We start from the raw sequence: 27,819 nt of genomic DNA on the forward strand, positions 1-27,819 counted from the left end.
CTTACTGTTTGTTCTTTCCTAAAGCCAATGAGGAAGAAGCTACATTACAACTGGGGATAAAAGTGTTTCTGAGATTCCCACATAATAGTACAAAACCCACTGTAGTTGGTGTGAAGATGTGGCCCTGGATAAAATGGTATAAGCATAACTTTGTGTTAGGCGACTAGGTTCATCACTGCTAACTGCCCAAAGACAATTTATTTCATATTCAATACAATCTGACTTCTAACTGTGATCCTTAAAGCAATTATGTTTTAATAAATAACACAAAAATCTTTATTTCTGCATCTTGAAGTTTTGTTTTCTTTATTTTTCTCTGTATTTAGATTCAGTAATTGTGGACCTTAGTGTCCACTTCAACTATTCCTCTTTTGTGTAGCAACAGTATTTTCTTGCATTCTTTGTGAATTTAAGCATTGCCACATAATTTACTATTGAATAAACTATGTCACTGTTTAACAGCTGTTAACAGAAACGTCCCACACTAAATATTATTCTTCAACACCCTAACTGTGAAATTAGAAAACAGAGTAGGCAGCGTGTTTGCCCTGGACAAGCCTCCATCTGCCTTTTATTCAATCCCTGAAATTTGTTCCAAGTGGCTGCCATGTCACCATGTCCCATAAATACAGCAAATGTTTGAAGTGCTCTGTATTTGTCTCAGAGGCATAACCAAAAAGGAAGAAAAGATGCCTTTGGGGAATAGATGACAAAGGTTAAAAACATTTTTAATTTGTATTTCTTAAAGTTCTCTAACAGTAAAAATTCCCAGAACCTTATGGTCATGATAAATGCACTACATAAGATAGAACACATTTGGCTAAATGTGGCTGCAGTATGAAATTAAAAAAACTCATTGTTTTAATTTGAGAACTTCCAGATTTGATCCCAGTTGATAAAATTGCCTTTAGTCTCTTCATCATCATTTGCTCTGGATTACACAGATACCATGAACACTGATTGAAACTCAAGATTGCTTCCTTCCTTACCTATTAGCAGGTACTGTGCCTTTTTATCACTGCAGCAATGTCCAAAGAGCCATCAGCAAACTATTTTTTTTTCTTTCAGAGAGTATGAGGCTTTGCAGTTGCTTGCACTTCTCTGCATTAATATTTGTTTGAAGATTAAGGTGCTTTTTGTCCTGAGCTTTACAGATAGGTCCAAATAAAACATCTTGCAGTGCTTCTCAATATACTGACCAAAGCTTAACAGTTCTGGACTTTCTTAATGTTGCATTTCGCACACTAGAAATCAAGAGGTTTTGGTAGATGTACTTTTTTGTTTTGTCACGTTTATGATGTGCCTGACGACATCTGAAAGGTAAGAGACCTGTTGTACTAATTAGAAAGCTTGCTATCTTCTTCAGATTGCAGACATAACTTTTTGTCTGAGCTATCACTACAAGTTCATCTTACACTAAGTAATGCAGTCCCACACCCGAGGCCAAGCCTCTCCTATTCTGTGCAGTTTAGCTATTTTTGACCCTAAAGTTTTCAGCACTGCCTTGTGCTATCACTTCAGTGAAGCAAACAAACCAGCCCATGAAGTGAACCGTTTCCTTTGGGCTCTGCTGTCGTTAGTCTGCTTTGTGGAGTCATTGCATTTATAGTTTCTAAAGACCTGTGGAGGTTGAAGTGCCTGGCAGTGGCAGCCCAGCTGTGTTTGGAGAGCTGTCACAATGCAGGGCAGAGAAGAGGAGGCCTCCAGCCCCAGAGAGCTGTTCTGCTCTTTCACAGCAAGTTGTTCACAGCTGTACCTGCTGCGCTCAAAGAAGCACAAAAGGTCAAATGCTTGTTTGCAAAGATCTTACCTGGATCAACTGTACTGACCAGCCTTTAGGGAAGGGGAATGTGGCTTCCTTAGCACCTCGTTCATGTAGCCTGAGAAATTAAACCAATTTCACTGCACTTCAGAATGGTCTGGTTGTATGTGTGCATAATAAACTGGAGCTTAGGTAGCTTTGAACACTGGCTGTGCCTCCAGCTGCACTGCACTTAGGTTTTCTAGGGTAATATCTACAGTAGAGAAGCTGAGAGTTCAGTTTGCATTTTCTGACCAGTCAATGCTTCATTAGTAGCTTAGGAGCTTTTTGGTTGGTTGGTTTGTTTTCCTTTTGAAGTACTGGGAAAGTCAGCTGCTTTCCTGCGTTCCTACTTAAACCCAAATGCTGTCCGTGATATACCAGTAGCATGAACACTGGTTATCTTATACTGCTTACACAAACTTGAGATTAGTTTATCCCCAAAGCAGGAGGGAGCTGTATTCCAGCCATGCAGCAGTGCAAATCCACGTACACGCGTCTCGCCTTACATGCCGTTTGTGGCACGCTGACCTTTCTTTCCTTCCTCTAAGCCAGCTTGCAGCCACAGAGCTCACATCCAAAGCCCTCCCAGCTTTCCATGGCTCAAGAGCCTGTGTACATCCTGCCAGGCTGGACTGTCAGCGTTGCTGGATTTACTGGTTTGTACTGCTTCGTGTCATGATGACCTGACTTGAGCAGAGAGTTTGGTTTTAATTTAGTTCTCTTTTCTCTGCTGGAAGTTGAAAAGGGGAAAAAAAAATATTTTAGGTGTTTTTTATTCTAAAATTTATGAGGTTTTTTTTTCCAATGAATGCTATTAATTAATTAGATTGATGTTATTTGCATGCGGAATGGTACTGTAGCTTCTCAAGCTCAGCTAGAAACATGCAGTAAGAGGTGACTGCATGGATAACTATAACCAAGTTAAATTTTAGCTGGCTGTTTACCTTGAAGGGAAAACAATCCTCAGAAAATAAGCCTTCAGTGCTGTTGAAACTAATGCAGCAGTTGCATAACTTCAAGTACCTGAGCAGCACTGCTCTCTTGATGTATATCTTCACTCACATTTAGGCATTTTTTCCCTGGGTTGGGCGCACAGTGCTCTGTATGATAAAGGACATCAGGGAGTGGTGAGCTTTCATTTAATTCTAATTTATCATTTAAAACTGGCAACATTTCAGTTTCATGCCAGTGTGTGGTGCGCTTATTATAAAAATACCACCACAAGTCTTCTACCCATAGATCATGGTTTTCTGACCATGAAAACTAAATTACCCTTTCACCTCAACACATACAATAGTTCTACCAAGTTCACATTCAGGCATATCAGCGAGGAAGTTCTCACAGTGTCATTTAAATAGTCTCACTCTGTTGATTTTCCCACAGCTCAATTTGAATATCCACCCAGCCAGTTTAGTACTAAAATCTCTTTATGTTGAGGAAAAAGAAATACATAATTGACAGCAATCCAGAACTCTGCATGAGTGAACTCCACGACAGTGTCCTTTCAAACAAGGGGCTAGATTGGGTGAAAAGCACCTAGGGGGCATAATAAATACCTTTGCCATCAAGTCAGAAATGAGTAGGAAGAGCAGTGCAGACGGTGGTGTTACACAGGTGAGACTTACATGAACATCACCGTAGGTTGCTCGTTCCAGCTTGTAGTTTTCACATATGCCTGTTTTTCATATACTAGATAAAAAGAGAGTAATGATTTTATACTTCATACCCTGTATTGTTAGTTTATGTCCAGTGTGAGACTCAAATCTGCAATACCTCCAGTTGAGAACAATGTTCTCATCATAGCGCTTGTCAAAACCCCCTGATTTATTCCAGCAGGTCGATTGTGGCTGTATGGAGTATGAGTAAGGAAAGCACCAAACAGATACAGCCGTGTGTGTTCAGAAAGGTGTGTACATGCTTTTACTTAATAGCACTTGGAAACACCCAGCTACCTGCAATCACTATATAGTTTAAAAGTAGATTTTGTTTCATATTACACAGTGCCTGAATAAGGCTGACTGTATACTGAAATTTAATAATCCATTCCAAAGTCATCTTATATAATCTTTGAAAACTGTAAAGCCATAAACTTTACAAACTCCCCAAAATGGACACATCTGTCTATTTAAAAGGCAGTTGATTGCAGCTATTACCAAATGTATATAAATGTAAAGTTAAAGCTATTGCTACAAATAATAGTGCACAGTGCTTTTTTTGACAGCTGAGGAGCACTGTGCATGCAGGGCTGAAATACTCAGTTTAAGATCACGCACATGCAGGCACACATGGGAATGCAGGCAAATGCTGTTACACTGGCAGCCCTGCACTTTGCTCAAGCCATGGCCAGTTCACAGCAATTTTACACAAAAGCATCAGCGCTGGGTTTGCTCTGAGGAGTGGTTGTATTTGTACATTTTGTATTTGAAATTTGCATATTCCCAACACAAGCTACAGCCAGCTTGTGTTTGACTGGGGGACAGAAACGGCCATGCTTCCTGAAGCCTTGTAATACAGGTCGTGTGTCAACTTGTCTGCTCACAAAGCAAGGTTATAAACACCTCACATTAAAAAACAGTAAAAACTCAAACCTCCAGAATTTTGAAAACAGCACTTTAGAAAGATTTTAATTTAAGTACCCTTAAAGCCTTCCCTGAAGACAGCCATTAATGTTAAGGAAAACTACATGATAGAGAGAAGCACAACCAAAGGGTTAAGAACCTCTTGCAGTTCACGGTCTCTTGCAGTTTCTGAATTTCAGACAACTTCTACATCCCATGGCCCACATTTGTAAAATGTTTCCTCTCCTCTCCTTCCCCTGCCTTTAACATGCTTTCTTTCCCAAGGGTCACTTGGATGTCTGAGGGATTAGCACTTTATGCAAGCTTTGTAATCCTTGCTGGAAAATTCAGTAGAAAGCCAAATAATCCTTAACTTGGAGACACACTACTTGTATTTCTCTGTATTTAACATTTAAGATCATGGGCATAATTTACTGTTTGTTGCTACTGGTTTTATTTTCTTAAAGAAGCTTGTATGAGATTTCTGTATTTTCCTCTCATGAAGACGAGCCTGCATCTGTATATTTGTACATCTGAAATAATAGCTTTCCAGTATTTTTGTAAATGTGTTGTCTAGCTACATTGTGCCGTGTCCAATAAATTGGAGATGTGCTTACCTCGTAGTAGTATGAGAAGTGTTTAAGTCCTCAGTTACCACAAACTGGCACCGTGCTATCTCTGAACATTGCTCTACAGTCACCAGTACCAGGCTGGTGGAGCCACTTGTGTTTGCAGCCTTATGCGGCAGCAGCCAAAGGCCAATATAAATTTGATTGCTATGGCAGCTCCAGGTTAGAGACAACACATACTGCTTATTTATTGATTTTAAACCCATATGGCTGAGGGGAGGGAATTGTTTTCCATTTTGTTTTCAATTCAAACCCTCTACAAGTCTCAAAAAACAGCAAACAATAATATTTTCTTTTATGTGTTTTTTTTCCTTATATAGAAGGTACTGATTTTAACTAAAACTACCAACTGTCAAACTGCTAGTGTATAAACCCAGAAAAATAAGTTACATCTCATTCCTGATCTTCCATCATAAATACACACAAAGGCAGAATTTATTCAAAACTCTGACCTACAGTGCGTAGGTGCACACACAGCAGCACCAGTTAGAGATGCTGCTGTGGGAGCAGGGGCTGTGGCACTGTGCTGCCTCTCCATACCAGAAAAAGTTCATCTGAGTAGAAATGTAATTAACACAGCAAAGTACATGCTGGGTAATGATGCATTTATATGTATTTTATAGCCAGGTTTTGAGAGTAAATTGTCCTTAGATATAACAGATGCTGTCCATGAGCTCACTGCTGTGTGTGTACTGGTAACTGGGGTTCTCTGCCAACAGTAGGATCTGATTCCTGTGGTATCAGATGCAGCATGCTGCAGGATCCCATCCATCCTGCAGTCTGCAGTTGTGGGCGAGAAGGGTCTTTTCCTGCTGCTGAAGCACAGACCGGTCATTGACTTGGCCTAGTGCAACCTGTTCTTGGCTGCACCGACTGGGAACATCACCTCTGGCTTTTGAGGAATTGCATCCAGCACTTTATGGGATCCTTTTTTCACCCTTAACAGGTCCCACTTCCCACCCTACTGCCTTCTGGCATGGTGTGCAATGAGCAAAGAGCAGGACTCACATCCCGTGAGGGCTGTGGGCACCAGGCAGAAAAGCTGGGCAGTGTGATGTGCTCTTCAATGGGAGAGACCGCCGCTTTCCCCCTCTCCTTTCAAGGGAAAAACTTGTAATTCAGGTCTGGATTGGCAGTTTGAATGTCAGCCCTCAGTAAGGATGCACTTTAACGTTACCGTGCTCTCCATTAACTGTGCCAATGACAATGACAGTTTTCCACATTATTTCCACGTAATACAGTACATCTGGAAAGTGATGTTTTGGTTTTATTTCTGAATGTCCTGGTTCTTGTGAATTGATCTCTTAGACGTTATCAGTACTCCATGTGCACATCATGAACAGGTTGACGGGGCTGGGTTTTACCACATAGATATTTTTTTCCAGATTAATCTAGTTTTAAAACATCCAATACAACTATACCGTTAAAGAATAGTAGAAGGCATTCAGGCAATACAAAAATACACGATTTCTTTAAAGTGAAAGTTCTCTTGGCAGCTAGCAAACAGAAGAAAATAAGTTTTTGAGACACTGGAGAACTTCAAGGCGTCAAAGGTTAGGACTGTGCTTCTACTTAAATATGCATTCACTTGAACACACCTACACCGATACCTTTGTTTAGCCCCCAGTTATTTATTTATGCAATGATGCTCCTCTGGATTGAGTGGAATGAATATATATATAATGGCCAGATTCAGTCTGAATGCCTACCTCTTTTGCTCAAAAATGGTTTTGTGTTTTGTGTTTTTAACAGACAAGGTAATGGAAGGGTCCAACGAGCAAAGTAAGGTTACTCATTATTTGAAATAAGATGTTTAAGCCCTTTGAGATAGAAGGTTTTGCTTTAACCTTCAGCTAATAACAGCTGGCCTAAATGAGATGTTTCTTTATTGTAACATCACAGACTCTGTAATGATACAGATGCTACAAAGAGTGACTCACCCCTGCACAGTGTAGGTGAGCTGCCATTTAAACATACTGATGAGTTCATGCCATAATCATCAGCTGTGCACAGGGGAGACAGCCCTGCTATTTTGCAATTATCTAAGTCAAAGAAATAAGCAGTGTCAGAGATCCTGCCATGCAGAAAACCATCATTTCCTTTTGCATATGTCAATAATAAAGATGCTGCAGCACTTGGGAAGGCACCAAACTGAGCCAAGGCTGAGGTGACACTATGAGGAGGTCCCCTGTCCCAAATCACTGTGCTGTAACGGGTTTTGTGTTAACACTGTTTTACTCAAACAGGATGCATCCTTCGGGGGAAGACTGACCCAAAGGAGTGCCTTGGGAGTTACGAAAAGCACAGAGCTGTGTTTGTTCCTGCTGCATTCAGGAGAGCAGCAGTTTGTAGAGACCTTGTACTGGGTTACAGGTGTACCAAGGACAAGATGCACACAAATAACACCATGATACAGAAACACCCGTTCTTGATTTTCCCTCTGGATAAAAACTATCCAGCAAAGCTAATTCTGTTAGCTAAAATCCACAAGAATATTCACCTGAGTTTCTCGTGCTGATGCACTTACAGATATCCAGACATTTGGCTTCCCAGTTCATTTAGTCAGGAATGTTTCAGAGGATCATTTAAATAAAGATGAGAAAATGTCATTGAGGAAAGGCTTCAGCAGTGACAGAACCAAACATCTGTGTACAACTTGGTTCTGCCTTTCTCTGAAGGTAACGTTAATTGTGCTTGCTTTTTTTGCATCATCTAGATGACAGGGGAATAAGGATTGCAGAGAGAAGGACCCATTCCAAGGCAAAAAGGTGTTAGAAATCACAGTAGGAAGCTGGGTGGAACACTTGTACAGCATTCACTGCAGATTTCTCAATGAAGGGCCCAGGGAGATGCCTTATACTGAGCCTGTAAGAGGACAGGCAGGACATTGTGCAGAATGACCATTTTTTCTCATCCAAGGCAGGAACAATTTGTCATACTTACAGAAAAGAAACAGTACTTTTCAGAACCAAACATAAGCATCCTCAACCGACAGCAATAGCAGGACAAACAAAAGGACTGTTTAAGCTGTGGTGTTTTGTAAGGACACATTTGCACCACTGCTGCCCAGCGGTGTCACAATTTGCACCGAAATCTCTGAGGTCTTCTGCTGTCTACCTGCTTCCTTCAGATGGTACCACCAGATGCATTTTTTGGGTGGGTTTTCCCTGCTGAGAGGCATCCTGTTTGTTTTGTGGCAATTCTGGACTCCCACCCCCACCACTTTCACAGCCTCCTTTTCCAGCACTTTGTGCTCAGCTCCACAGCTCGCACACACCGAAACCCTAATCTTTGTTATCTTCTTGTGAGGCCCTTGCACACAGCATTTGTTTCTTTCTAGGAACCAGCTGTATCCTGTACGCTGGCTAATTTATTAGGAGGAACACTACAGATTGACCAAGCTCAGGTTTCTTATCTTCCTTCCGCCCCGGACTGTGAATTGTCCTCTGACAGGTTTCTCATGGGGCTGCCCACCCCGCACTCTCACCTGCTTATGAAGCATGCTGACATTTCCCCAGCGACGCTGTGAGCATCTGGCCACATCTGTACCACAGAGCCCCAACATGAGCTTGTCTGGAGCCCATGCCTCCTGCTCTAAGCTGTGCTGTGCTGGGACAAGCTGCACACCCTCCATCCACCCCATCAAGTCCACCAAGGGACTCGGCCCCCTGCCCAGTAGTGGCATGGAGCTTGTGATGACCCTAGCATGAAGAGTGCCATTGCAAATCTCATTTTGAAAATGCCCCAAATCCAGATAAGCTGCATGCTTCCCTTTCAACCTTTTTGGTAAGAATACAAAAGCAATGACCATCAACAAAAATAAATCACTGATGTTTTTCTTTCAGACAAGACTCTAATCCCTTCTAAAGGCACCCGAGAGCCATTAACAGTAATTTTAAATTAAATACACCCATGCTAAGTCTAACTAATCAGCCTCTCAAATTATCCTGGCAGAAAGATGTATTCCAATTACCAAAGTACTTTCAAGTGAATTAAGACTCCTTTCTGTACTGGCTGTGAAGGTCACTCAGTGTTCCCATGAATCCCCACGTTTACATTAAAAAAGCACACCATGATCTTTGGCAAAGGCACTTGCTCTAGGTAACTTCAGCTTTTGAGCTTGTTGCCATAAATACAATAGAAAAGCAGCCAACTGTTGCAAAAGAAGCCAAGAATATCTTTTAATACTTTCTTTACGTATCAATGATTAATCCAAATTACCAGGGAAAAGCTTTACAAATGTGAAATACATTATTAAAAAGATCAAAGTGCAAATACCTTATTTACCATGTTCAGGTTGTATAGAGTTCGTGTTAGAAAGAATGGTAGGTTTTGAAGGAATGAATCATACCCAGTCAATGGGAAAACAATCCCAACTGGGATCTGAACCGACTTTGCAGCCTGCTCAGTCTACACCTGCATCATTTCCTTGGGTCACTGGAATTCCTGCTCTGTAGGAGCACATGGCTCCACGGGAGGCAGGGCTGGCATGGCTGCATCCCCCCACTCGCATCCTGCTTTCCCTCAGCCAAGTGGCCATTTTTTTACCACAGCTATTCCGCAACTCACCTGCTTAATAGTCCATGTTGTACACTTACCAAGTCATAAAAGCCTGCAGAGCAGTAGATCTGCTGTTTCAAACACATGAGACTTAACCCACTATAAGGCAACGTAATGCAACCAAGTAATGAAATCTGTCTTGACTCTTTCTGGTAAGAAACAGGTGTCTCATCCGTTGGGAGTTTTCAATTTGGTGATAACAGGGTAATGCTGTGTTAGTTTAACTGGAATTTGTCTTCTTACATTTACTCACTGAAATATCAAAATACAGCAAGCTGGAACATTTGTTTCCCAGAAAGAGAGAAAAATCTTGGTTATTCCACGATGCCAAATAAAATGGCCCTATAGACAATGGGAGAATGAGTGATGAGATCTATTTTCGGGCTTAGTCTAGACCCCAAACTAGTCTGTGTTCACTTCTGTAGAGCAGAGGATCTGAAAGCCAAGGAGCCTGCATCCCCATGGGAAAGAGCAGAAAACTAATAGAAAAAAAAAACATTTTATTTCATATTTTTAACAAAAAATGGGCTATCATTTTAAGTGAACTATCAAAATGCACATATTCTTCCATTTTCTCTGTCCCTGCTCACTCTGCAGAGCTGGGCATCTGTGGCAGGTCGTACCATGCTTGCTTTCATGGTCCTTGACAAGAGCCGAGGTGACTCAAGCCATAACTCATGCCAGCTGCACATGGAGCTGTCACAGTGCTGGCTGACACGGTACAGGCGCAGGCTGACAGATCTCCCTGTGTGACCCTGTGTGCCCAGGGCAGGCAGCCAGCTGTGTGGGAGCAGGACCTGTCATTCCTGGTCCGATGCAGCAGCTTTGTGCACTGTCCGAGCCTGGCCACACAGGGAGAGGGTTAATCAGCTGGGGTGTTTCATCTTCTGGTTTAAAAAAGTTAGTTAACATCATCATAAAACCTGACTGCTTCAGGGGTATAAAAGCCTCTTGTGGAGACCCTTCAAGAGGAAGGTGCCACCTCACAGCTCCTGCCTCTGGCACAGCCAACGATGGAAATAACTCCCTCCTGAGGGCCTGAAAAGCTGCAGGTCCCTGAGGCAAAAAGCCTTGGAGAAACACTGGGAAAGGGATGCAAGGAAACTTGGAGAAACTTGCAGAAACCACTGTACTCATGATGCTTCCCTCACAGGCAGTGCTGCTGGAATCAGGTCACCAAGTCCCCCTCCGTGAGCCATCCACCCGCTAATTTTCAGAGGCAAAGACATCATGTTTTGATATACCAGGGTTGTGCTGCTTGTGACCTAACATCCAAAGTTGTCATTTTCTTTTCCCTCAAAAGCCACATCTTTGGAGAGTTCTGTATGACCAGGACAGCAGATGACATACTACTGTTCAGTACTTGTACTCACACCAATTGCTCAACATAAGGAGCAATGTCTTCTATGTAAAGCATCGTCAGGGGTGAAACACCACTCAAAAATGCAGGAAAACAGAACAAGAGTGTTATTATTTGGAAGAAAGAATCAGGCTGCATCAGAGCCCAAATCTAAAAATACTAAATAAACCACTTTGTGTAGAAAGGTTTTTATTTTGAAATCAGGTTTTGTTTTTTTTTCTTTCAAAGTTTGGAAATACAGTGTAAAGTACAGCATCAAATTATGTCTGCAAGTCAGCTTATGCATGTCATGCCAGTTATTTACATGTAGCTATATACAGAGTGCAGATAATTACTGAAACCACACTACAAAATAAACAGAGAGTTCTATAACATAATTTAGTAGGACTTTATTAAATATATATAGCTATTGATTGCATATACTTTACTATTAAAATCCCATATAGTATCTAAAGTAACCCCTATAAACTCTAATACCTTCAAAATTATCATAAATATGATTAAAAACTGAAACTATCCATGTGCCCTGTTTAGCTGCTTTGCCCTCTGCTATAACAAAACCAGTGCTGAGATCAGGCTGCTATCTTTTGAGTCAGAACTTTAACAATAATTCCCGATAAAACACTCGCAAAAAGCTCAGATGCAGAGTAGCCTTCAGCTGAGACACCAGCACCATTCTCTATATTTAAAATTAACACGGGTAATCCAATGGCTTATTAAATACTGCCACATACAGGACAAGAAAAACAATGCTATAATCTTCAGTGACTGAATTACAACAGTGAATTAGTAGCTGTTTGGATACCAAGCACCATATTAAAGCAAAATGAAGCAAATGCCCAAAGCCCATGCAAAATCTTCTCCTAAAAACAGACCTCCCAACTTGCACTGAAGAGGCCAATCAACGGTCTGATTTTAGCATGAGCAGTAACTGGAAGGGCTGCAGCTGTCAGGGCTGCATGACCACAGACAGTGAGACTGAACACTGCCTGTAGCTTCATGCCTAGATGGTGTGATGAGTAATTTATATAGGGCACTCTGCTGAAAGAAAGAGTAATGCCACGCCGTATCATATATTACCTCATTAACAGAATATGCCATTTACTTCTGGGGGGATTCTGGCCAGCAACCCTCACAGTAAATTGTTAAAGGTCTGTCTTTGACTTCGCTAGAGCTTTGAGAGTTTCTGTCAGTGGAGAAGGTCCACTCCAGTCCAGGGGACCTGATCCCCTACTGGGATTTCGCTTCTTGCTGCTCAATCCAATATTGCACAAACTGCTGCCTTAGGAAAAGAAGTACAAAGAACAAAATGCTTTTTAGTTTCATTATTTATTCTGATGCAATCTTATTACGTAGAAAATAACCAGTGGAGAAATGTAACAAGAAAATCCAATTGCTGTCATACAATGCTTTTTCTTTGTTTTGCTTCATTGTTCTGAACTGCTGAATTTTGCAACTTTTCTTCTCCAAACATGTCTTTCCTAAAGGCACATTACAATTCAATCCAATTACAGGCAAAGAATAAAGATTAGCACCAGCAAACATACGAAAGGAAAATAAGTTACTATCACAGAATAGCATGGCCAGCAAATCTGTGCATTTGTTTTTTACAGAAATAATTGAACAATGAACTATACAGATTAGTTAGGGATGTAAGTGATAGCTATGGTTTAATTTAAGAGTTTTGTTACATATAACTCTAAATGCCAAAATATGGCAAGGACATTTTAATACTGAACTCATAGGGATTACACAAAAAATATTTTTTCATCTTTATCATCATTAATAAAAAGTGTGAATATAAAATATTATACTTTACATATTTATCATACAATATATCAGTCCTTCACACTATTAATTTGATTCATGTTGTGCAACATGCATCAAAAGGTTTAACAAAATAAAAACATGGCTAATTACATAAGTTGTGGGTACAGAGGTTACTTCCACAGGACAAACAGCAATCAGAACGTGTCATCTACCTTGAGTTCTACAGTGATATTTGGACAAAAACTGCTGCATGTTTTTAGGAAGGATAATAATAATTGAAAAACTGTGTAACCTTTGCTGGTAAATTGAAACCCAGTAAATCAGTACTATGAACTAATTTAGTTCAGCTTGCCTAATTTTCTGGTATGGCACTATCAAGATACTGTATCTTCATTTAAATGTTATATAGATTTCTGTTCCTTTACAATTACCAAAAGGGATTTTTGGTCAGGCCTGAGAGTATCATCATTAAATAAGCTTTGGTGTTGTGCTCTCCCCATTTCAATCTTTGCGTACGTGGTACTTAACTTTCCAGTTAAATGTACAGCTTCTTGTAGAGATGAACAAACTCTCTCTTAGAAAGTCAAGGAAGAGCTGGAGCATCCACAACCCAGCAGTGGGATTATACAGAAAGTGCTTGTTATGTACTGCAGAAAAGAGGAAAAAAAATACCCCATAAAATATTAAAAAAGAAGAAAATCCTACTAATTGAGAGTGAGTGGTTCACTGTGATTAAGAAGGGGCATAACCTTTTTCAGATCAAAATGCCAGTTTAAAGCTAAGCTACTTCAAAATTATTTATGCGATCATCATGGCTTGTTCAGAAGAAGGGCCTGAAACAGTGTAGAGCCTTACAGAGGAAAATACAGATGTTTTGTAAGCGGCAGAATGAATGGCATCCAGTTTTTATGAAGTTCACTTCTGCAATTCAATTTTGTGTCTAATGTGAGATGAATGCACGGGAACATACAAAACACCTCCACAGGGATTCCTCCAGGTCTCTCTACAACCTTTCCCTCAGTAGGTACAGGCCCTGCTTAATCTGTAACTGAACGTTGCATTTTTACAAAGCTTTTAATGAACTTGGCATCTTTGAGTCCTCAGATCAGCTGGCTTCAAAATACAATACTGAAGAGTAGGCAGAAATACACACAGGCTGTGAGATGGCCTAATGTTAGTTTCCCCCTGCTTTTTAAATCAGGCTAAAGCAACACGAGAGCAAACATTTTCTATTTCAGCATTCCTCAAGAATTTCACAACATTTAACTGCTCCCAAGAGGTATAAGAGGTCATCAGAGGATGTTCAACAGAGGTCAGTTTGACACTGGCCCTGGTGGAATAGACAGAAGTTGGGATTTTTCCCTAGACCACTGCATTTCTCTGCCTGGGTAAGATGTATGCTCAAAGCTCTGCCTCCCTCTCTGCTGCTTTTGCCTTCAGCAGCCTTTCTCATGGGGAGTTCACCAGAGGGAAGCCTTTTGACAACCTGCAATTTTTGGATTGTGAAATACAGCAAAACCACAACCAAAACCATGCCAATGATCTCAGGGCAGTATCAGTTTCAGGCATATCTTACACTACAAAAACTTGGCTTGCCTTAAGACTAAAAAAGACTCAAGCTGGTGAGAAAAGACCTTCACTTCCTTTCACATCTGCTCTGGGCAAATTAGATGAGCACACGTCAGCCTTCACTGCCTGTGACAATGGCTGGAACAACCACTCAGTGCACTGAACACAGCCTGGTCTTAAGGTGAAGTGAAACATGATTTGAGACTTAATGAAACTGTTTAGAATGAAGAAAGAACCCAAATAACTCAGTCACTAATTCCAGGGGTCTGTCCTCAACTGCCTGCAGTCAGCCTTGTCCAGAATCCCCCTCTGAGAAAAAAAATGCTAGATGATTTCTGGGAGGATGCTCTTCCAGCCTCTCTCCTTCTCTGATCACCACTTTAATTAGTGAGGAGAAGGATCCTGCAGGCTTTTGCCACCTGTCTGAATTCAAACACAGAACAGCTCTACAGAAACTACACACTACATACAAGCAAAGAAGGTTCTGATGGAACCTTCCATCCTTAAGATGTAAAAAGAAAAAAAAAGGAAAAAAGAAAAGGAAAAAAAGAAAAAAGGAAAAAAAGAAAAAGAAAAAAAGAAGGAAAAAAAAATTTCTATCTTAAACAAGAAAAAGATTACTGATGTTTTTAGTCCCAACAGAAGTTTAGCACTAATTCTGAAGAGTTACTAATACGGAGCTTAAACATCTTGCTTTTCAATCAGGTATGGTACATAGCCAAGTATCAGTATGTTTTTCCTCAAGATGTGCAAGAAAGATGCTCATGACTGAGAAAGCTGCTTATGGTTCTGGTTTTGTTTTGTTTTGTTTTTTAGTTTGGTTTGAGTTTTTTATTCCATCAAAGGGGAGAAATCTTTGTCAAACAGTTTGGCAGAAGTTGGGAGAAATAATACTAAATACTTCTATTGCTGGATGGAGATTTCAGCATTCATAGCTTATAAAATTAGATACTTCACAGGCCATTTGTCTTATTTGCAATGGAAAAAGTTGAAAAAGGACTCAGCTACAGTTTATCTCTGGTTTCAAAACATGTTGCTGTTTTTCACTGCTCACTTCACATGACTACCAGAGTCAGCATCTCCTTGTTTTCTACAGAGGTTGTGGTGAGAGATAATATCTTCCAGATGATGGGTATCATAGAAACAAAAGTTATTATTATGTATACCAATACAGAAAGAAGGGAATAAATCTAAGAAGCATTTGAATGAAGCATTCATTAAAAATATCACATTTTGAATGAGCATTTCTGCTCAGGCAGTGTATAAACTGATTTTATTATCAGTTGTATAAATTCTATGCCTTATTGTAATCTCAGTAACTAACAGAAGCTCAAACTTCTGATTTATGGAAAACTCATTTCTTATTTGAAATGGTTAGGACTTGTTTTAGAATTAAGTTTTCTAAGAGAGAATTCAGATCACAATAGAAGCATTACTTACATTATGGAAAAAAAATACAATTTTCCATAATAAAAACCCACAGATTGCAAGAAATGTCACCGAGTGCATCGCCTCTAAATTTCACACTCCTGTGAGCAACATCCTAGGACCTGAAAGTCTGCCGCTAAATAGCAACTTTTTTGATTTTATTGCTCTAGTGCTCCTTACCCATAAAAGAAGAACAGAACAACCTTTTGCAAACAATGGAAGTTATTTAAACAGAGTACCGTCTTCAGTACAGAAACTGTTAACTGTTTCATTACATTCTGTTCCGTTGATAGGGAGCTGTGTAACTTGCAGCTGCATTGTTCTGAAGGAAATCTACCACTCAGCTAACAGGCTGATCCCATATCTGTGTCAGATAAAAATCATAGTGCTTATTATTTGTTACCATGGATACCATGAAGATATTGCTGTCCACTAAAGATTACTAGAGGAAGACAACATAATTCTCAGGAACGAGCCCTGTTTTGCCTTCGTAAGTTGCTTTTAACCAGCCTGGTTCCACTGATGGATACACTGAAAAAAAACAGCCGGACAAAAAAAACAGATTTACAATTAATTAATTCTGTTAAACAACCCTATGAACCCCTAGGTTCATAGATTTATATAGATACTATTTATTTAAGAGAAATTGAAAAATCAGAGCAAAAACTGAGAACTGAAAATGGAATTACACTCTCATTTTATGGATACAGCTCAGTTTTCATATATCTACTTTTTTTTTTTTGACATAATAAAGACAATGTGAAACTTTTCTTACCATTAGAAAATATTGCCCCCTGTGGGAAAGACAGCTCATGACTATGTTCAGCCTTACAGGAATACATGGCTTTTGCTTGTCTGAAAGAAAAAAATGCAGGCTTGCAATAAATGAAATAACAAGAAAAACATGTAAAGAAATTAAACTAAACCCAGGGAAGTGTAGGAAAAATCAGTTGCACAAATGCAGGATGGTAATGACTGGTTAGACAGTAGGTCAGAGGAGCAGAATCACAGCAGAAACTAACTCCAAGTTTACTGGGGTTAACAAACATGCTATTGCAGAAAAGAGACCAACATCCTATTTCGAATTTTAAGCAAAAATATGATTTATAGCCTTTAACATTATTTGTTCATTCTAGTTGAAGTTGTAACTCGAATACTGAACTGAGCATATTGCTTGAAGCAAGTGATGGACTGCCTGAAGACCATTTAAAAGTGACTTGTGACAAAATATAGTTCATCAGTCTACAGAAGAAAATCATACACAGACGATAAATATGAGACAAAAAGGAGCAACCCAAGATTTAAACAGCTTTAAACTGCAGCAAGGGAGATTTAAATTGAGTGGCTTGGTTTCAGTGGGTTTCAGCTTCAGACACCTGAATTTAGATGTCTTTAGGTAAACTACATGCCTAGCTGCATGGACACCCCAGGCCTGGCTTCTGCTACGGCAGACACGTATTTGAGTGCAATGAATGGCTCACCAGGTTCCACGGCCTGTGAAGAAACCTGCCACAAATAAATAATATCTGACATGAAGACTCCTATATGTAGACAGGTAAATTTATGTCTCTTAAATCTGTAGCTGGAAGACCCCTCTATTGTTTAGAACAGTGAAGCACCAGAAGTGCCAAGCATTGGAGAATTCCTGAATTGAAGAATTCCTATTACTAAAAGTTCATTAAGAAAACAAAGTGGCACTACACAGATACAGCTAAAAGTTAGATATATAATTATTCTATCCCAGACAAGAAGGACAGATTAGGTCATCTCTTGACACGGTTTCTAGTACTATTATTCTGCAAAGTGCAAAATGAGGGACTGACCATGAAGATGAAAATTTAGAGTTCCTGCGCTTTACCTAATACCTTGATTTCAGTTTATACACTCAAAGCATTTTTTACATGTTCCATGAGATTTTTCTGAGTTTCTTTAAATTTGTTGGAAGCCCACATTATATCAAGATGAACTTTTGATTATTTCACCGTTGTACGACATGCTGGGGAGTTACTGATTCAGCTTAGCTTCCAGCCAGGATTTATCTCAATGACCCAATATGTGACCTGTGGTGAAGTTTAGTGCTTTTTGCATACTTTTTGAGTATGTATATATGCAAGAGACATGTAATCTGTTTTGCCTTTCCTCCCAAAATAGTTAGATAACAGTCGTAAATTAGGTTAGTAACACTGCCACATCACAAGCATTAGCATAAGAAGTCTATTTTATTTTGTGTATCATCACTGATGGGGCCATGGCACTTCACTTTCAGAGTTCCATGCCTCCCTGGGGAGGCTAAGCAGGGATGGATTTCCTAAAGGGAGCAGAAAGCATCCCTCTACCCTGGCGTCATTCCCTGGTCCCAGTCAGTACTAGCACACCATCATTATCGTCATTAAATCTTTAAAAGGGTGTGAAAGTGTCTGGACATATTCCAAAGTTTTTATGGGTGAGCTTTCCAGAAATGTTTTCTCCCTCTGAAGAAAAAGCTTTTCTTATGTTTCTCTGAAGCTGATTTATGACTAGACCAAATGGCATGTTTTGCCTTCATCCGAAGTGAACAACTGACTCATCAAGGGCTATACTCTCAGGCTGAGATTTCCAGAAGAGGTCAAGAAATTTGAGTTGTGGCCACAGTACCCAAGGATACCTTATTCTCAGGATGCTGAAAATAATTTCTAACTCTTAGTACTGTCGTTCTGGATACATCTCCACTGCTAACTAGAACAACATGAGCACTGGACTCCTGTATGTCTACTTCACTTAAATGTTAGCTTTCTTTCTGGTTGATGTAGTCTGCTCTCTGGGCGGCATTTTTCCAAGACAGCTCCTTCGTGCCTACTGTTACGAAGAATTTGCCATCTACAGTTGACAAGTGTGAAGATAATACATACACATTTACACATAATAATCTCTATAATATATAATAAAATATACAGAGGGAGATTAGATGGCTTTACTAAAAGTAACCTATAAGCTAGAATTGAATACTTTAATCTCAAGATCATTTTTCCTCAAAGTCAATACAACAAAGAATGCTACAGGTGTTCTATTATACTGATCCAGACTGGAAAAGCAGCTATTTTCTCTTGGGGTGGGTTAACCCTGGCTGGACACCAGGTGCCCACCAAAGCCTATCACTGCCCTCCTCAACTGGACAAGGGAGAGAAAAACATGATGAAAGGCCTGTGGGTCAAGATAAGGGCAGGGAGAGATCAGTCACCAGTTGCTATCATGGGCAAAAACCAGGCATGACTTGGGGAAATTAGTTTAATTTATTACCAATGAAATCAAGGTAGGGTAATGAGAAATAAAACCAAATCTTAAAAACACCTTCCTCCTGCCCCTTCCTTCTTCCTGCGTGCAACTTCTCCTTCCCTGAGTGGTGCAGGCGGATAGGGAATGGGGGCTGTGGACAGTTCATCACACATTGTCTCTGTTGCTCCTTCCTCCTCAGGGGAGGACTCCTCACACACTTCCCCTGCTCCAGCATGGGGTTCCTCCCATAGGAGATAGTCCTTCATGAGTCCCTCCCATAGGCTGCAGTTCTTCATGAACTGCTCCAGCATGGATCCCTTCCATGGGGTGCAGCCTTTCAAGAACAGGCTGCTCCAGCATGGGTCCCTTCCGTGGGTGCAGTCCTTCAGGAACAGGCTGCTCCAGCGTGGGTCCCACACGGGGTCACAAGTCCTGCAGCAAACCTGCTCCATGTGGGATCCTCTGTCCTGTCCACAGGGCCACAAGTCCTGCCAAAAGCCTGCTTCAGCACAGGCTTCCCACACAGTCACAGCCTCCTTTGGGCATTCCCCTGCTGTGGCATGGGGCTCTGTCCAGGCTGCAGGTGGATATCTAGTCCACCGTGGACCTCCATGTGCTGCAGGGCTACAGCCTGCCTCACCATGGGCTGCATGGGGATCTCTGCTCCAGCACCTGCAGCACCTCCTCCTCCTCCTGCACGTTGGTATCTGCAAGGATGTTTCACATATTCTCACTCTCTTCTGGCTGCTGTTGCACAGCAGTTTTTCCTCCTTCTTAACTATGTTAAGCTACCGCTATCACTGATGGGTTCAGCCTTGGCCAGTGGTGGGTCCATCCTGGATCCGGCTGGCACTGGCTCTATGAGACACGGGGAAGCTTCTAGCAGCTTCTCACAGAGGCAGCCCCTGTAGCCCCACTGCTACCAAAACCTACCCACGCAAACCCAATACACCTGTGTGGCCTAATCATATATTTTAAACATATAAAACTGTAGAGTAACTGTTAACAATGAGTACAGTTCCAATAAATACAAGGTAATTGGTAATGAATTTAGTAAACCTCATTACTTAGTGGCATGACTATCAAGACAGTTTCCCGTGTTAAGAATGTGACATCTGAATAGTACTGTGACAAGAGACATATAAGGCAGTAATAGAACAGCAATATTTAAATGTGAGGCAGAATTATTTAAGTTATTCTTGAAATATGACATGTTGCTTTTAGTGCCCTTCAAAAAAGTTAAGAAAATAAATGCCATTTTATCCTATATTCTCTTCTGTCTACTGAACTCTTCCAAGTTTACCTAATCCAACCACGGACTCTGATTTGGTCAGTTCTAGAAAAAAAAAAAAGCTTCCCAGCATTTGATATTTAGACAGATATATAAACACATGTACAACGGTGTCAGTTTCTCTGAAGCTCGTGAATTACAAGATCCTTCCCATTACCTTGCTCCTGATACAGAATAATTACATCTCAACGTTATCTACAAACTGTGTGATAGGGTAATGAGATACAGATTCTAAGAATATTTACTCATAATTCTTCAGCAACTTTCAAGCTCCTGGTTATTGCCTCCACACTTGATTTGATTACTTAGGTTTTCATAGTTTTCATAATAGTTATTACTTCAACCCTACCCAGCGAGAAGCATTAACCTTGAAAAGGGGTTGCAGGTTCTTGGGTATTTCTTTTTTGCATGTGTGTGATTATCAAAATGGACAATCTTACTTGCGTGTTAATGCTGTCCTCCCTGCAAACAAGGCTGCTTCTGAAAAAACATGTGATAAGGTCACCATCATTTATTATGGTTCTCTTAATATGGGGCTAACAATCTGAGAAGTGTGATTCATGTTGTTCAGTGCAGAGAGAAAAAAACAACTTCAGAAAATGGTAACCACATTTCCTAGAAGTTCCTTCTTTCCATGACTTTACTGAATAAGACTCCAGATGAGAAAAATGCACTTTACCTCTTCCTACTTTTTATTACATTTTTTTGAGCCCATAATGATAGACTTATACTAGCAGCAGAAGGATCAGATCATAAATTATTTTGCTTGTCTACATGCAGTCAACAACACCTGAGGCTCTTTTAATAATAATGATGATAACACCACCTGAGGCTCTTTTAATAATAATGACAATAACAACAACAACAATTCCAACAACAACAAAAACAAAAGAAACAATAATTTTAGAAGTTTTATAAATAAGTTTTAAAACTATGCTTCTGCCCAAATGGGTTTTCAGTCTTGCAAGACAAAGAAGCCAGAAAAGGAATGACTGAGAGAAAACACACGAATCCTTCTCTCAAATGACTTATCAGTTAATAGTATTCTACAGGAAGAAGAAAGGTTTATAGAGTTCTGGAGATGGCAGACTTACAGCCAAGCTTGAGTGAGTAGAAAACACTGGTCTGGTCTGGTCAAGGCAAAATATAGCATGAAAATGAAACCAGAAGAATGACTGGGAAAGCATATTCAATCATATGGCTGGGAGGGGAGCACAGGTACAGAGGGCTTCATACTGTCAGCCTACTCCTATTAATGTCCCAATCCACTGAGCCTGGAGATCCTGCTTCCAAGCTAGAGCCATTTACTGTCATCAACTCCCCTTACTGTCATCAACTCCATTTTTCTATGTATTCTTTTCTAATGAAAATTCCTCTTCTTATAATGCATTTTCTCAGTTCAGAAGACTTGACTTTCTGTGTACCTCTGAATCAAAGTCAAGAAAACATAGAGCCAGGGATTGTGTTGGTGCATTTTGTACAGAATCTCTTCAAACTGGTAGCACTATGGGGGCATGTACTCAGGCATACAAGGAGAGAAAACAGTCAGGTCAAATAACATCCCAGCATTAAAAAAGAAAAAAGGGACACAGACTCAGAGATGCTGCATTATACAAAGTCAAGAAGCAGGGTTGCAAAGACCTCTTGGAAGAAGGAATTAAGTAACACTGGGCTGCAGTGGTGGTAAAGCATCAACTGCAAAATTATCTGGTGGAACACATAGAAACATGTGAGACTGAGGTACTTTCCATCTGTCGACTGTACAAATGACCACAAGAGGCAACAGATGCTTCAAATACAAATGAAGCTACTTAGATACTGTAATATATAAGTAAGCAGTAGCTTAAAATTTCAAAACTAGTTATTTTAGCAGGGTAAATTATTCCTGCACAGAGTTCAATACTGTCTTGAGTATTCCTGGTATCAGACCAGACAGCTTAAAAATAATTACTCTGTCTTATGCTCTGTCCTGCATATACTCATTAGGTAACAGAGTTATGACCACGAACAGCCTTTCTACTGAGTGGATCAAGATTTAATTACCATGATTTCTACGTACCTCAGAGCTAAAAAATGACTATCCTAAGGTTTTAAATCAGCCTTCGTGTTCATAATATGCATGAGAGGTAAACAAAAGCTGGCTTTAAATTGCAAAAATGTACTCAGACTTTAGCAGCACTGTAAGAACAGCTGAGCTGCTTATTTCTTCCTCATTTTGCCTGCTCACCTCTCATTTTCCATTCCCCTTGTTACTGTTGCTTTTCTGCCTTCTTAGGAAGTCTGAAGTAGAGGAGCTATTAAGCCGTTCAGCATTTTTGGCTTTGTTATTGGCTCTCCATACCCATTATCAAACTGCTACATTTTTTCTTTGTCAGATTTTTGCTTCTTACATGCTTTTTATATATAGATAGAGGTGGCACAGGCTCTGAGCAACAGGGAAGAGTTTACAAGAAGGGAGTAATACAAAAATAAGAGTAGGAAGGTGAAATTATGCAGAACTGGCGAAGCAGTCATCACTCTTGGCTTAAGAACATTCCAGTCTCTTAATTTATATTTCCTTAGATAATTGCCCTGCTCTTTTCCTACCTTTTTCCTCCCCTGACACCCTCTTTTTTGGTCACCTTACAGTTCAAGTACTACACAAAACAAGAACAGCCTTAATTCCTGTAAGCTGCTTCTCTCACACAAAATCAGTGAGCCTTTGTAGGCCAGCTTTCTCTTTCTTTCCTCTGATAGGTCTGTCAGAGAGAACAGCTATATTCCACTGCCACAAGTCTCAGCATACACTGGTACTTCCCTTTACAGCTGTGCTACTTTAGATTACTACTTCTGGATTAATGGTCTGACATCCTCCCAAACCTCCCCCCAGTTTGCTTGACAGTTCAGTAAGATCCTGCTATCAGTGAGTAAAGTGATGCACAAAACCACACGTGCTGTCTCAAAGAACCTGAAATGCAGGCACAGTGGAAAAAAAAAAAAGGAGACAGACTTTTTCCCACTTCCAGTTACTTATCTGCTTTAATCTGTTAATAGTAAGGGGGTTAGTAACATACCTAGGAAGACACTGCTTCTGGATAAACACTTATCAGAATATTCTGAATTCATTGAATAATAAGAATGAATCAAATCCACCAAATAAATGCAACAATTGTAAAAAAGAAAAATATAAGTAATTCCTGCTGTGCACTGTCAAGAAGAAAAGGCCACAGTTTCTCCATACAGATATACTGGAAGGTGTGATGGCAAGGACAGAAATTCCTCATCAAGTTAACCTTGAACTTTCTAAAGCAGCTGTTATTCAAGACCTGCCTATATGAGCAAATTACCATAAAGTAACATGCTTGCTACTCTGCTGAAAGCATGTATATACGGACAGCTGCATAGAATATGTACAGCATCCTAATTTAAATCCTGTTAATTTACTCCTATAGCAGTGTTCTTAAGCAGATCAATACCCTGAGCATCTCTTACTGCAGTTCTCTCAGGTGACAGAACTGCCAGGCTGGCTGTTATTCTCTATTAGATTTAGCTTGCTTTTGGAAAAAGGATGAATTTAATAAATTGCAAAAATTTCACACGCCACATGATGATGCCCAAAAGACACAGAACAAACCTCCAACGTACCTACTTCAATCTTTGAAGCCAGCAAAACAGAAAGGATTTTACAAATTGTTAAACAGTTTGAAGCACTTACCGTCCTGAAGAAACCTGCTTAAGTGAACCAGCACTTTCAAACAACTGTGCTCTTGCAGCCACTCTGAAAATAAAAACACCACCTTACTTTATACTTAATTCATTGATTAAACACACAGACTAGGTCCACTTTTAACCATCTAAAGACACAGACACTTTTTTTCTTTTTTAATTGTTTTAATTATTCACTTAGAGAAACTGGGGAAATTCAAAAGCTGGATTTAAGTCCCTGTTGAGCAGCATTCTTAAGGACATAATGTAATTGGGGCCACCAACTTCCACATGCTCCAGTGCCTTCTGAGTCAGGAAGGGAAATCTCAATACTCTGTATTTAAAATAATATTCACAGATGGCTAATAGATATATTGGAAATGCTTTTACTAACACTCTGTCACTATCATGCTGGAACTCTAAGCTGCACAGGACTCTGTTTAAGGCACAGCAGACTGTGAAATGGCTACAGTGAACCCTTCCAGTTTAAAAAGTGAAGAGATTGAATAGAGCCCTGCAGTATTTGGGGAATTTCTTGGTGCTCTGAACATCTGGAAATCACTTGCTCATGAGGAAAGAGATATTCTGGCTCAAAGTCAAGATTACAGTAAAGATCTTCTGACTTTGAAGTCTGTGCTAACAGCACTGAGAAACATTGCTAACCTAAATGTCAACAGACTAAATTTTGCTTAAAACTACCCTCCTCCCAACATCAAACCAAAACCTGTTAGAAATCAGCTATTTAATATGCAGCAACTGAAGAAATTTCAGAGCAGGAGTTTGGGTTTGGTTTTTTTTTTCCCTTTCTCCAATTTTGGACTTAAATAAAATCCAATGATCTTCTTGACATTACAGCATGGACAGTAAGAAGCATTTCTATTCCTTTAAGCATTACATTTCAGAAGAACCAGGCATAATAAAACTAATAACTTTACAAAGATATGTTTTTTCATCATAGATCTTATCTCTAGTCTAATGAAGTCAATGGGAGTCTTTTAACTCACTTCAACAGATTTTGCGCAGTGCCTCCTTTGTTTACAGTTTAATGAAGCTAGATAGAAATTTCACACACACAGAAATATTAAAATCAAGTATTCATGGCTGCTTCTTTAACTACTTATGCACCTCTCTGGGACCACTTTATAGCAGACAAGTATACTGTAACCAGACAAATTTCCAAAGGGCCTTGATGACTTACACAGATCCTGGTCTTTGATAGCCATTACTTGATGCAGTATCTAATCTTGCTCTCCTGCACACTTTGGGAGGCAAATCAGGGTTTGGTAGAGCCTTTGGTGTATCTTTGGTATTTGCTGAAGATAAACTCTGTACAGATCCACTGCAGCTTTTGTTACCTAAAGAAAACAACAAAATACAGGGAATAGTAAATGTAATTTGAAGTTGTTCGTAACATGTGTAACATGCAAAACAAAGTTTTTGTTGTTGTTGTGTTATTTGTTTCTTTTATGTAAAAGACAAAATAGGCAGAGAAAGTACTTACTAAAAGAGAAGAAACAGCCTTTCAGACAGAAGGTGAGAAGAAAAGCAGCAGCAATAAGAATGCACAAATGACATTAAAATTGTGAAAGCTAAAAATGACATTGCACTTAAATAGCTAGATAGTAGTGTCACTAAAAATTAACAGTATAAACAACATTTATAAACTAGTACACTGCATGAAATTGTAGAAAAAAGTTATGTTGGAAGGCATCTCAGGAAGTAATCTAGTCTAAATTCTGTCTCAATGCAGCATCCACTACGAAATCAGGCCTCACTGATTTGTAAGAATTAGTATTTCTGTATCCACAGACGTTTATTGCATCTTAAAAAATATTTCAGACTGAATGATCGTGCTTTGCTTAAAACAACTGCTATTGTAACTTGATAAATCAAATCTACAGCTGTACAGACTGCATCGGACACACTAGAGTCCTCTTAATGAATATAAGGCATGGCCACATGTGTCTTTAAGATGACTTATGTGTGGATTGCTGCCTTGTTTGCATATACATTCTGCAAGACAACAACTGTGTTTCTTTATTCCGAAGAACAGCAGATGCTTAATAATGCTTTAAAAGCTGTTATAAGGAGATCCCCCAAAAGAAAAATACCTATATTAGTAATATTGTTAATTTATCATATAATTCTATATTATAAATGTTAACTGTAATTATCAGTCAACATTATTAATACTGTTAATATAACACTAATTCATATATGGAAGTCTTATGAAAAAGCTTGTACTATCCATGGGGGGCTGAGAGGAGAGAACATTCTTAAACTTTTAGGGATCTGCACATAGCTACATATTTAGTCCACCTGTACTTGAATTACTTATACTATTGACAGCTCAGTGGCAAACTTGGCACTCAAGTCTACTGGAGCTCACTGTTTCAGTGCTGTTAAGTTTCATAATACAAACCACTACAAATATACTGACTTCAAGGTGTTTCTTCTAAAGTAACTTCCACATAGCTTCCAATATAGTGCAATATCACCTCATGTTCTCACAGAGATACTCAGAACAGCAAGGGTTCACAGGCATTCCAGCTAACAGCATTTAGCAGAACTGTCTACATTAATAAGCTATTTTTAAGCTTCTCTGTCTGCAAGAAGCCCTGTTCACAGGCTTATACTGGACACAGGCTCAGCTTACATGCTTTGAGGATGTTCTTTGAAGCAGCATTCCTCTTTCACTGAACAGAAAACTGGCATCCTAACTTGTGCACTGAAATGGCTTCCTAAAGCTGGGTTTTTGCACATCATGTCTATATACAGCACTATTCAGCCATAATCTTCTGTTTAAGCTAACCTACTTGTAGTACTGGATAACAAACCATGCAAGTAGGGCAGATTGAAGCAGTCATTCCATCAGCAGGGTTTCAGACATAAAAGTTCAAACAAACAAGCAGGCACACCAACAAGGAGTGACAAAACTGTTATTTCCTAGATATGTTAAGCCTGGTGCTTTTAAATTTAAATACTAGCTTTGATCAGTATCAGTCATTGCAAGGATTCATTTCTTTGACACAGTGACAGAACATAGCTACCGACTCTTATACACCAGCAATCTTCTTACAAGATGGTCTAGATGAGGAGAGTACTCTAAATTCTGAGAAACGCTGGTATCTTTTAAGCTGTTTGAACAGTACAGATAACAAACAATGGAAACATCTCAGAAACCGTTTGAAAACTGAAAGAACATACCATAAAAAAAAAAAGCCTAATTAATACAATGAATTAACTACTGCTTTCAGATGCAGCTCTTGTTTTTTGATGCATCACAATAAACACAGATGTCCTAAAAGACCTTGGAAATTACCTTCAGCTGATGGAATTGATCTAAGGGAAGATGCTGAAGACCTTTTCAGCCCAGAGAGACTGCAAGAACTCTTTTTGGTCAGGTCTGTTGGTGGAGAGGCATTCTCTGGTCCAGTGACAGAAGCTATACTTTGGCAGTCTGACTCCACATCTGTTTTGGTTGCATCCTCCTTTGATGAGGATTCTGGACTTGTAGTCCAGAGGCCTGAACTCTTCTGGCCATTAGAAGAAGCAGGAGAGGCAATCCATGGAATCCCTCCTGATTTCTCCCTGGGCTGCGAGGGTGTGCATTTGGTGGTGCTGTTCTGCTCAGAGGAGTGGGAAGAGAGAGATTCAATGCTGCCCATGGGAGTGCTGTCTGGGCTACTGCTGTAGGAGTCACCTAGGGAGGAGTGAGGGGTGGGAGAGAAAGAAAAATAATTTACATTTTCTAATCATGTGCATTTCTCTCATGCCATCTTTAGCTCCTTGTACCTCACTTGTCACCAAACTCATTAATCTGTGGTTTCAGAGGCAATGAGTCAAGACAAAATACCTATTTAGTTACACTGTTTCACACATATTCTTATCTTTAACCTGGGAGAGCTGCCTTT

The 27,819-nt window shown here is 39.8% G+C and overlaps 1 protein-coding gene across 2 annotated transcripts in view; it reads right to left on the reverse strand.

Annotated features, from left to right (window-relative positions):
* Window positions 1-15,479: 15,479 nt before the first annotated feature.
* ARHGAP42 (Rho GTPase activating protein 42) overlaps window positions 15,480-27,819 on the reverse strand; it is a 154,869-nt gene continuing 142,529 nt past the window's right edge. The window contains exons 20-24 of one of the 2 annotated variants that reach the window (XM_057399796.1): window positions 27,228-27,608; window positions 25,104-25,260; window positions 23,916-23,978; window positions 16,454-16,533; window positions 15,480-16,209 (exon numbers count right to left, since the gene is read on the reverse strand). In XM_057399796.1, coding sequence (XP_057255779.1) covers window positions 16,121-16,209; window positions 16,454-16,533; window positions 23,916-23,978; window positions 25,104-25,260; window positions 27,228-27,608 — 770 coding nt within the window. In that variant the 3' untranslated portion in view covers window positions 15,480-16,120. The remainder of the gene's footprint in view (window positions 16,210-16,453; window positions 16,534-23,915; window positions 23,979-25,103; window positions 25,261-27,227; window positions 27,609-27,819) is intronic. The other variant, XM_057399797.1, reaches the window with a different exon arrangement.

This window comes from Pezoporus wallicus, unplaced genomic scaffold, assembly GCF_028554395.1.
Source record: "Pezoporus wallicus isolate ANWC-B61680 ecotype Strahan unplaced genomic scaffold, APGP_CSIRO_Pwel_v1 scaffold_6446, whole genome shotgun sequence".
NCBI classification, from domain to species: Eukaryota; Metazoa; Chordata; class Aves; order Psittaciformes; family Psittacidae; genus Pezoporus; species Pezoporus wallicus.